At 35.0% G+C, this 12,513-nt stretch overlaps 1 protein-coding gene across 5 annotated transcripts in view; it reads right to left on the bottom strand.

The window, feature by feature from the left end:
• Window positions 1-12,513, bottom strand: part of LOC131032649 (phospholipid-transporting ATPase 3) — a 417,034-nt gene that overhangs the window by 56,139 nt on the left and 348,382 nt on the right. For 3 of the 5 annotated variants that reach the window (XM_057963683.2, XM_057963680.2, XM_057963682.2), the window contains exons 21-22: window positions 3,731-3,789; window positions 3,120-3,350 (exon numbers count right to left, since the gene is read on the bottom strand). In XM_057963683.2, the coding sequence (XP_057819666.1) occupies window positions 3,120-3,350; window positions 3,731-3,789 (290 nt within the window). The remainder of the gene's footprint in view (window positions 1-3,119; window positions 3,351-3,730; window positions 3,790-12,513) is intronic. The other 2 variants (XM_057963681.2, XM_057963684.2) reach the window with 1 other exon arrangement.

Below are 12,513 nucleotides of genomic sequence, written 5' to 3'. Positions count from 1 at the left end.
AATCGTTCAAAATCTAGAAATAAGGAACAGATAGTTAGGGACAACATTGGAGTGTTGGCACTTTGTTTCTTCATCAAATATGATTCTCAGATCTGCTTCAAACAAAACCTCCGTGTAGTGTTAATCAATTCCAATATTATAAGTTCAACTTGATTCCAGTTTCCCAGTTTATATCTGCACTTGATTATTTGTAATGAATGCTCCATAAATTTGGCTATTTCTATAAATACAAACTGTTTGGTAAATTGTGTGAAATGAGAAAGTTGAAAACTTGTAAACCTGCTCCAAAAATCTGAAAGGATAATCAACATTATCAAAACATAATAATAGGCATGTACACTAACTAAAAGCCCTTTCTGTTTGGTCTTAGACAAACTGTAATCCCTTGCATAGCCATAGCACACAAGTAAACTTTCACTAGACCATACAAGCTCTTGTACTGATTATTGTACTGAGTATACTACCAAAGAACATGCCCACCTCCCAAAATCTGCTCAATCATCATCAAATGTCTCCAAAGAGGGAATACCGGTCCAATTTGGAAGACCAACAACCATTATGAAAATAATAAAACCTACATCTACATATTTCTAAAAAATAGGAATATTGGAAAGGAAAAAAATACAACATAACCCTGGCTGCAAGCTATTTTATCCTCCAACACTTATGAAATACTCCTTCACACCTTTGCAATCCTTAACCAGTCAAAAATCAAGCAGCCTTTTCTCTTGAAAAGGAGAGTTTGGTAAGCTAGAATGGAAGATAAGTTGTGTTTGTGTTTTTCGCTTTGATATTAGGTTTTCAGTTTACAGTATTTTGAAACTCAAGTGTTTTAGATTAAAATTCATATTTTTAATTTAAATGCTATTCGGCCTTTGGTTACCCTGGATATGCCTGGGTTCTAAGGAAAGTGAAATTGTTCAGGATGGGCATACCGGAGTACTTAGCTTTTAGTTTGTTTAAGTTATTTTAATGTAGACCCCCGCTGTCACTGATATTCAAGAAAACTTTTAACATCTCCAAAACTGCATCTGCCCTTCCTGGAAATTTGGAGATACTAAATTTGAAAAATCCAGAATTTTAAAAAATAGCTTTTACTATTTTTCAACCATACAATTTTTGTGGTTCGAACGGAAAATTCGGTAGCATAAAAAAAGTTTTGAATGCTGCGATGAACTCAGGCCCAAGTATGGGGCAGGTTCTAATGTTGCAAAATTGACATTGATAAGAATTACGTCAATGAATTCTTTTTGATATATATTTTTTTATGAATTCTTTTTGATATATTTTTTTTTCAACAGAAATCTTGTTTTATTATAAAACTTAAGATTAATTTAAGCAAAATTCACATGGCCCAGGCTATCAGGCTTGTTGTAGTTAGATTTTTTGGAGACCATTCTGCACTTTATAGCAATAGACTCTTAGGTTTTAAAATATTGGACTTGACAAATAAGGAAGACGGTATTTTTGGATATTGGTTTGAAATGCCTGTGTCATGCAGTGCTTGCTAATAATTCAAGCATAAGTCATGTTGTGTTTGGGTTTTTCCAGACGCAAGATCTAATGTCATCCATCTTATGAAGTTTTGCTTATTATTTTATTTATTTTGTGTTGTTGAGGCTTAGAGTGCTATCTTTAACCCATGCTTATTACAATGACAGACCTCAAAGCTTGGCTATGGAGTAATTTTTAAGAATGTGATAAACAACAATCCCCAAACGTAGGTGATTCTAGGGACCTAGAGATTACACCTAATCACATGGGAATCACCTGAACCATGTGAACTGCAAAAGGCTTTAAAATTTCTTTTTGTTTAATATTATAATTTTTTTAAAGTGATAGAGACAGTTTGTGGGACATCCAGTCATCCACTCACAATGAGGATCACCTGCCTTATGAAAAGTAAAAGGTTCTGAATGCCTCATTATATTTTTTCATGGTTGTTTTGATAAAAGTGTGTGACAGTTTGTGGGGAAAGCCTGACAACAGAAAATCTTGTGGAGTTTTAAAAAGGTGGTCATGGTTTCAAGTTTTCAACCATCTTCATCATCTCCTTGGCATGTTGATAACTCCACTGAGTGAAGTGGCCCTTACCCTCTTAGAGCTCATATGTAATGATGTCTATTGACTTTCAGGTTAAAATGACAATTAATTTCCTTCTAAAAACCTATAATTGGTGTACAAAACAAAATTTAATGGAACATGTTTTAAAGCCAATATTTTTTATTTTGAATATACCTCATCTAGAAAATCTGTTTGAATTTCCTCGAATTCAGACTCTATTGCATCTTATCAAATGTAATAGTTAAGCTCTTGATGCAATATTCTGAATGGATTACACAGTTTTCCTAAGACGAAACTTGTCCTGAACTCCTCTTATACATCATATATTTACTTTTTCCTAATAGAAAAAGAAGCCTTATATTAAATTCTTTAACTGATTGAAAGTATGCACAATCAACATGCCTTTTAGAAGGCCCACAAGTATCCGAATCACCTTGAATCTTTTAGATAGGGATGCATTATAAGAATTTTGACTTTAATTGTTTTTGTCCAAAAAATAGTTTAATGTACTGCCAATCAAGGATATAAAGAAGCTGATAATGAAATTCTGGTCCAAGAATGATCCAATAGGCAAATTTACTTATTTTTCATGTAAGCATCCTTTCAAAGAGAAGAGATTTACTTGAGAAGGTAATCAGCTTCATAAATTCTTTCATTTGCACTTACAAAGTATCTATCAAAGAAGAATGCCTTAACAAAAGCAATTTTAATATCTTTCTATGGACCAAGTTTGGTACTTGTGTAAGTTTTTACCTTTAGCTTCTTCAAGGAATGGATTTCACAAATATTATTGGAACTACTAAAAATTTAAACAATGCTATTTAAACGGGGACAAAGGACATCTAATATAATCTCAAATATAATGACAAATAAGCTTATATTCAATCAATAATGAAATCCAGAAGTACGTGAATAGAGTACAATAAGAGACAAAAAAGACAAATACCATATGCACAAGTAGATACATGAATGCACACAAGAGCACAATGTTGTTACTCGGCAACAAATGACCTAGGCCTTAAGAGAGAGGGAAAGAGAGTGAGTGAGAAAGAGACCTGGGCCTTTTGGAGAGGTGTTACTCGGCAACAAATGACACTGAAGCATTGGCAACTCAATTCAAAAAAGCTCTCATGGAGATCAGACTCCAAAGCATATTCCAAGCATTTCCCATCAATCACCAGTGTTGTATTGTTTCCGTTTGTAATTCTATGTTCCTTACCATCTTCAAGGTAGAAAACAAGATTTTGTTTTACCCAATCTTTGATTTCTACTTCAGTAGAATCCCCCTGAATCATAACATATTCCAACTAATTAAGCTTTATTATGCAATAAAGGACATGTACATGTGAGACCTTTTCTCTTGACAACTTTCTATTATCTTGTCCTATGAAATAGCTTCCTTTCTAATTAACATGAGAAAGCGTTAATAATATAAAAGGAGGCTCACTATTACAGACATGCTCATTCTATTATGGGTTAGTATTTATAACACAGATTAATCTGAAAGTTGATCAACTTGATACATGCATTCTGCTATTTTAATTTAATAAAAAACTTTTAAATTCTTCATTACAGGAAGCAAACCAGAAGCACAAAATAGGTTAGTGACATATCATTCACTTTGATTTAATAAAGTTTTAGATTTGTTATCTAGAATAATTATTACCTTTGTGTCTGAGCTGATGACTAATTGCCTTCTATTTGCATCAATAAGACCACATGCTGCTACCAAGAAATTCAGTAAAATAGTTAAAACTTTATTTTTCTCTCTTATACTCAAATCAAGTCTGAAGCTTCAAAGTAAAATGACTAATCTATTGAGTTATAAAGAGAAGCAATACAGGGTGAGAGAAACTCCAACTCAGAAAAATATATATGAACTTCAAATCCAAAAGATTTAAACAGCAGAAAGGAGACAAGGCTGAAAAAGGAGTTTATCTTAATAAATTGTAAATGAGTATTAACATTTTTACGAAGAGCATGATTGTAAAAATTAAGGGATTTTTCTTGTATAACCTGATCCTGCTGCAACTTATAAGTTTATAACGACTAATCTGATTTAGTGTTTATTCCATTATTCTCAAAATGTCCAATACTTGACTTTTGAAGTTGTTCAACAAGACATTAATATTACATAAATCAAACCAACACAGGAATCTATAGATGACCAAAAATTGCAGATGACTCAGGAAAAAGATGCAAGTGCAACAAAATCAAGCAATGTCTTGTCCATCTATAGAACACAACAAATAAACGTGCTAGGAAATAAAGAGCAGAGGAACTAGGTCAAGTAGATGAGAAAATTGGCGATAAACAATATGCTGATTTTGCCCACCCTAAAGAGTTCAACTGAAGAAAAATATTAAATTCTAAACTGGTCCAGCAAAAGAAGAAAATTTTAGGTCTTTTTAATGTTGTGACGGTGTCCTATGGTAAAGCCTATTTTGAATACATCTGTTGCAGAGAAATCATTTTCACCCCTGTTTCTTCCTGCTGACCCAGAGAATTCACCAATTGTGTTGTTGGAAAATATTGGTCTTTCAAGAGAAAATGTAATCTTTGCTCCTAATGAAAGCATTAAACCAGAATTGGGCAAGTAAGGGCCAAACAAGATTGGTACTTTCAATAGCTGACTCTAAACAAAATTCCAGATAAAGAAGAATCTGATATTGGTCCTTTGAGATGCAATGAAATTCCAAGTGAAATATAGGATTTAGTTTATGATAGCCTTTTAATGAATTTTCTTGAAATAGAATTCATCAAAATGATGTGTAATTTGTCTACTTTGAATTGCGCTTCAATTGTCAATGGATACGGAAAGTGGAACCAATCAAAGATTGCTCTAAAATATTTATTATTGATGTTATTAAATCTTAAATGTTTCAATGCTAAACCTTGTAGGACAAAATAAGAAGACTTGCACCTTTAGCTTCAAACTTGACAGTAACCATAAACCAGATCCTTCTCGACTAAGTCAAAACAAGAGTATGTGTAACCATGAAGCTCTAAAGACTAAGAATCTAGTGATGCAAATATAACCTAAGAGGGCTAACAACTTGGAAATCAATTAATTTAAGCATGAGGTGTATGGCATAAAATGCAATATGAAATATAAAAACATCAAACGACATTGTCTTTGAATGTAAGAAACAATCATTATTTAAGCATATGCTCAATGAACTATTTTAACTTTTAACAAAATGCCACAAAAATAAACATATTAACTTATCAACAAAAATTTTAAATATTTTTGTTTCTTTTTGGTTATCTATAATGAGCCAGTACAATCATTTGAAAAATATAAAAGGTGATTTATATTACTGAAAGGGAATTTTACAAAAAGCCTTATTTTGTCTAACACAAGAAAGTGGCCAAGGATCAAAGGCAGTCTAGTTACAGCAGGATTCAAATGGAAACATTACAAAGGATTTTCAAAAGAGATTTTACAAGACTAAACAGTAGAAAATTAGTTTTTGGTACCCAAATTTTCTACCTCCAAAAGTTTGTTTTCAATTATATCTATAGCCAAATGTCAGGTCATTCTTGTCATATCAATGTCAACTATGCTATCTTTCTTATCAAAATGGTTATATCCTTTAGTTTTGGTTGTCTTGGTCTGCTATTGATGTATGTAGGCTGCTTATTGTGAAAATTATTATGCTGCACATCTTGAAAGAGACTCCAATACCAACAAAGAAAAGAAAAGTGAAGAGCACACAATTATACTGAGAGGAAGGGGTGAATCAGTATATCAACAAACATTTACTTTTCAAAAGTTGACTAAACACAATAGCAATACTTCAAAAACTTAATTAACCACACATGCAAGGCCTTGCAAGTAAAAGCACAACAAAACACATTATTTACTTGGAAACCCTTGCGGGAGAAAACCACGGCAAAATATTGCTTTTGTATTGAAATCTTCTTACAAATTTTGTAGGCACCAACCCACAGGGCACATCGGTCTTCAAATCCATGAAGAAGCTTTGAATCTTTTGTGATAATTAAACGTCTTCATCCTTTCTTCTTCCAAGTGTTGTTATTTTCATGTGTTATGTTTCTTCAAGATCAAATTAGTTATTGATACAACTCCAAGGACCTCTATTCTAATTCTTAGTATTTGTAATATCCCCTCTTTCCTAGACAATCACTCAAGTGGCGGGATTTGCCTATTATCCATCTCCATAGGCAAATCCAATGGATAGGAGATGTTGTGCCTGGCATGGGAGGACTTTACACGCTAGAGACTGGCTTTTGGATGCTTATTTAATGAGCAAATAATATTATTTTCTTGGCTAAGTCAATTTTTGCTAAAATAGATAATCTTTTTTTCTTAAAATAGCAAAATATCATTAAAGTGACTATTTATGGCAAGTTGTGGAAATCATAAAGTAACTTTATAATTTTAAGTTATAAAGTTCAAAGAGGAAAATAAATTAAATCATAAAGTTAAATAAAGTTACACTATTTCCTTAAGTTGGATGCCACTTAGGCATGGGTGCCACAATTGGACTTGAAAGCCAAATTAAATGTGGCTAATTAGGGCATTGGAATCCAAAGTAAGAAAGGGATTTTATAAAAGAATTCATTCTCTCATTTTCTCATGTTGATGATTAATTTTCAGAATTATTTTTCAAAGCATCTTTGCTGAGGATGAAAACCCATGGAGAATTGTGAATTGGACGAAAACCTAGTTCACCATTGAGGGGAATCTATATAGGGTTTCCATTTGTGCTTCAATTAAATGAATTTATAGCAGGTTTTACAGGTTTTCCTTTCAGCAATAAGCATCAAGGATTTGGTGCATTAGATCAGGCAAATTCTTCAATAAATTAAGCCTCCATGTGTTTGATTGGTCACTGTTTGGTTGAATTTTCTGCAAGTGCTTCAAGGGAAATTGATTTCAGCAGCTACCAAGAGTTCTAGACGTAGATTTAGAGGGCTTGGAGGCATATTATCTCAGCCGTACCCTTCCTAGGGCCAACCGTACCCTTACACAAGCTGGCCGTACCATTTTGCAGCCAAATTCAGTGCTCTATCAGGTTGTACCACTCACGAAGGGTTTGGAAAATTATGCAGACCTCTTGACCAGCATTCATCAGCAATGATTCCGTTATTCCACCAAGCATTAGGGATCAATTATGGTTCAGATTGTTTGTTCTTTGAGGAAATTAAGTTAAATTCAATAATCTTGCCCGGAGGCCAGGCGTGGGACTTAGCATTCCTATTGTTTCATTCAATATTTGTTTTTGATAATTATAGTTGATGCAAACAAAGTTAGTTGGAGCCACTTTTGCCAGTTGGATGCTCTTATATCGTGAACTCATTGAATTCATCAATAAAAATCCTTCTCTAGTTTGGCGCTAGACTCCGGGCATGCAAATCTTGTTCTTGGTGATTCAATTCCTATAATTTTGGAAAAATTGTATTTTCTGTTCTTAAAAATAAGAATTCAGAAATTTATATGTAATGTGTTAAATTTGGTGATCAGATTATATTTACAAAATTATTTGACAATGAATTAGATTCACCTCTTAAGAAAGTATCAACACAGTTCAACCTATGGGTTCAATCTGCTCTATAATGATGATCTGCTGGTAGACACAGAAATCACCCCACAATGAGGGAACTCGATCTGATAGTTATTTGTGTAATGCAGACTTGGAGGTGACAGCAAATTCGCAGATCAAGGAATACAATCTGCAGAGAGATACGTAATCTACCCGAGCCTTCAATTCGATGTGTAACAAATATGACCTGCTGTTGATAATGGGTCAAATTCGATGTGTTAGATATGAATGTAATCTGTTTCTTATTTCACTAATACTTATATCTTCTACTCTCATCAATCTGCTAATGGAGGGAGAGATCGATCCTATATACTTAACATGATGTCTATTCCAAACAACATGTCTCTCTTCAACCATCACATCTCTCCCCCTTAGATCGGTTATGCATCAACACATTTAATGAATAAGTTAGTTAATATGATTTAACATAGAATCGATTCATATATTAATCATTACGTAGAATCGAATCATACATTAATCAATTCTTTTACAATGTATATTAATTATTATTTTATCATATCAATATATAATTAATTGGTAAACTAAGTTGTCTAAGGCCGATTACACAACTTAGTTGACTCAGTCAGATCACGCTATACTTCAACACTCCCTCTTAGCTAGGGAGGAATCCTACTCAAGATCTGAGTCACATAGTGACATTCACCATGGCTACTCCCATGGATGGTGAACGAATAGGTATCACCTCACCGTGATAACAAACAACATGGCATATCCATAGACATCACCTCATGTGATATCCACCATTATGGCTTATCCACGGATATCACCTCACGTGATATCCACCATAGATATCTCCTCAAGTAATATCCACCATTATGGCTTATCCGTAGATATCACCTCACATGATATCCACCATTATGGCTTATCCATAGATATCACCTCACATGATATCCACCATTATCCATAGATATCACTTCACGAGATATCAACCATTATTGTGAGATTGTCACCTCACAATAATGGTAGGATGTACAAGTGTTTATCATTGTGAGATTCTCACCTCACAATGATATTTCACAATGGCTCATCCAGAGGGTAAACACACAAGTACAAGAAAATCATCACGGACTCTCTCACGTGATGTTGTCATGGTGTCACACACATGACATCCACCATGAACCATATCAGAGGGTGGAGATAAGGGCTTACACCTCAATTCTCCCTCAAGGAGAAATGCATTAACAAGAGTTTACACTTTAAACATCTTTTGAAGATAAGAATACATTAGTATATAAATAAACAAATCAATGAAGTTGAGACTCAATCTCAGCTAGAGCTTCATTCTCCACCATACCAAGCTTACCTCGAAAGTACACAAACTTTACTTTGGAGAGAGGCTTGGTGAGAATGTCTGATGTTTGCTCATTAGCGCTAATGTATCTTAACTGAATAGCATTCCTTTCCACCATGTCTCTAACATAGTGATAATTGATCTCCACATTCTTCGACCTATCATGGAATACAGGATTGACTAAAAGCTTTACACAACTTTGATTATCACAATGGATAATTGTAGGTTCTAAGGATTGTCCAAACAATCCTGCAAGAAGCTTCCGAAGCCATACTACTTCTCATGCTCCTACATACTCAGCTTTTGTGGAGCTCAGTGCTACTGAAGACTGTTTCATGCTGCAGCAAGAGATCATAGCTAAACCCAAACTGGAACAACCACCAAAGGTTCTCTTCCGATCAGTGACACATCCTACCCAATTGAAATCAGTAAATCCACATAGCTTCAACTTCATATCAGAAGAATATCTCAAGCCATATCAAACTGTGCCTTGCAAGTATCTCAGAATATGTTTTGTTGTAACTAGGTGTATTTGCTTTGGTTCACACATGAATTGGCTAAGTGCACTTACTGCATAGCAAATATCTGGTCTAGTATTGACTAGACACATTAAAGATCCAATCATCGATCTGTATAGTGTAGGGTCTACCAGATCTGAAATAGCTGCAACTTCTCTTAGCTTATGCAAGTTGGTCTCCGTAGGTGTGGCCATGGAATTACAATCTATCATACCAAATCTCTTTAGAATGTCTATGGTGTACTTCCCTTGACTCAAAATGATCCCATCAGATTTCTGCCAAACTTCTAAACCAAGTAGTGCAATAAACCAAGATCCTTCATCTCAAATTCAGAAGCTAGCTCCTTCTTGCATTTGATAATAAGATGATCTTCTCCAGTGATAAGTAATTCATCAACATAAAGAATCAAAATTAATGCTTCCCCATTAATTACCTTGAAGTACAAGTTTTAATCTGCATCATTCTTGGAGAAACCCAAGCCCATCAAGTAACGATCAATTCTTTCGTACCAAGCACGTGGTGCCTGCTTGAGGCCATACAATGCCTTCTTCAACTTGCATACATGAGATTCCTTCCCATGTACCACAAATCCTTCAGGTTGTTCAATAAACACTTCCTCCTCAATTATACCATTTAGAAATTGTTTAGAGGGTCGACATGGCAGTGATTGGTGACTTCACATCTCTTTATTATTCGATATTTTGATGTTATAAGGAGATAACAAGTATCAGGAGACGTGTGTATTTTATTTAATTAATAAATTAAAGGTACATTAAAATAACATGTTTAATCAAATAATATAAAGTGTACCTACCCTTATCTTCTAGAAGGTGATTATGATGAGTTATGAAATGGATAAAGAGAAGAGGGGAAACACATGTCGATCATCATTTGTTTATGTTATCTCTTGTTGTGTTGTGGAGACACAGGTTGTCTGCATAAGATCTTGGGGAACGATACCTCCCTATTGGTCAGCATAACTGAGGGGGTGAAAGATCCTCCAAAGGGTTGTGAAGAGAGTGGGAAGCATTCAGCTTTCCATACTGAGCATAAGGAGTTTTTGATGTCAGATTATAGTAGCACTTCAGACTTGCAGATCTGAGGATTCACATTGTGTGATGGTGTAGGCTTCCCTTGGGCATAACTAGACAGCAATCTCCCTTTGGCATCTAGGCGATATCTATCATCACTGTTTGGAGGCAAATTGAAGGTATAAGGTACTGTCATCAACACAGCTGCAGAACTTGGACCCACGATTTTGTTCATACCACCTCCTACATGCATCGATTTTGACTTGTAATGCCTCCTAAATGCATAGGGGAGTGAGGCGATATGATTGAGACTGTTTATGAGGTATTTTGGTGTTCATTTCAATTTATTTTGAGAATCAGATCTGAGGGAGGTCGTGGGCCTTAAGACCCTCTATTTTAGCTATTGGTTGACTATAATAGCTTGGAGACTCCTTTGAAAGTAAAGCGCTACATTTGGGAGGAAGGTTCAATTTGTTTGGAGGAATAACAAGACACTAGATACAGATTATACATTGTTCTCAAACTTCCTTTGGCAGCAGCAGGGACGGCATATAGTGGGCTTCGATCTTGCACCTAGAAGACATCATAATTGAGGATCCTGGCTTGCATCTTCATCATTGTACCTGGGGCATTAAAATCAGGTTCTTAGCATACCATACCCTTTGTTACAGTTGTAAATTTGTGAGTCTATATCAGTCCTTAGTCCTCAGAATTCTGAGACTTGGTCCTTGGAATCAGTCCATATAATGGTACTCTAAATGCATGTTGTAATGACCTCAATGTGGATTGGATTAGTGTAAGGACTGCTTCTTAATTAGACAGTATTCTGAAGATGTATGCCAAGTGTTTGACTAAATCACAGCAAGGAGTTATGACACATATATGAGCCCGATCTGCCCTTAATATGTTGTAGTTGTTGTTTAGGATTATTTCTATGATATTCAATCATTGTTAAGGCTCATCCTTCATTAAAAATTGCTTCAGAATGTCCTTTAAGTCTAACTGAAACAGTGAACAGCATGATAAACCATGACAGCCAAGTGTTTGTTGAAATGTCTTAGTATCAGAAAATTAGCAGGGACATTACAGTTTAGATCAAAATTGACCATTGGGGGGAAAATTGCCCCATGTTGGGATAAAAATCCCAATGAAAACTTATTAAAAAACATTCAAAATGTCTTTGGGGGAAAATCGACCCCTGTCTGGACACTTATCCGGACTTAAAAATCTTCAATTTGCACTTGGTGGAAATCCACACCAAGTCTAGAATCACTATCCACACTGAAATCCACAAAAAGTCATCATGAAAAGCTCTGGTGGAAAATCGATTGTCATCAGGAATCCTCACTTAAGTCATCCACACTCCCTAGGGGAAATTCGAAGGTAGTCAGGAAAATTCCCAACACTTCAACAAAGTTTAATCGTCCTGGTGGAAAATCGCCCCTAGTCTGAATTTTGAATGGGGAAAAAATAGGGCATGTTTGGATTCCAAGGGAAATCCATGTCCAGTCTGGATTTTGCATGGGAAAAATCATGGGTAGTTAAGAATATGAGGGGAAAAGCACCTCTTGTTTGGAATTTTGACCTTATGACCCTTAGAATGTCGATTTTCATCCGGAATATGATGATTTTTCCACTCAAAACCATTAGGAAACTTAAAAACTCAATAAAAATCATCTGGACCTAGGCAAATTCACCAAAATTTGAGCAAAACAAAAGGAAACCTAACGGGATAAAGTGCAAAACCAACTTGAATAACTTCCTAGGAGTGAGAAAACAACTCCTAAAGGCCTTAAAACACCTTGGCACTCAAAAATCATCGACGCGGACGTTCGAAAACACGCTGACACTCAAATGTCAAGGCAACACTTAGCAAGAATAAATCAAAACCCTAAGGCAACCCCTAGACTTAAGCAAAACTCAGGATCACTCTCACATTTTGACATTTTAAACACATAATCCTATTCAAAATTCAAAAACCCTCTCACCAGCAAAGGGAAACACTAGGAAATTAGGCA

Source organism: Cryptomeria japonica, chromosome 11 (assembly GCF_030272615.1).
Source record: "Cryptomeria japonica chromosome 11, Sugi_1.0, whole genome shotgun sequence".
Lineage (NCBI taxonomy): Eukaryota > Viridiplantae > Streptophyta > Pinopsida > Cupressales > Cupressaceae > Cryptomeria > Cryptomeria japonica.
Note: the sequence above shows the minus strand (reverse complement) of the source record. Positions and strands in the feature narration are given on the sequence as shown.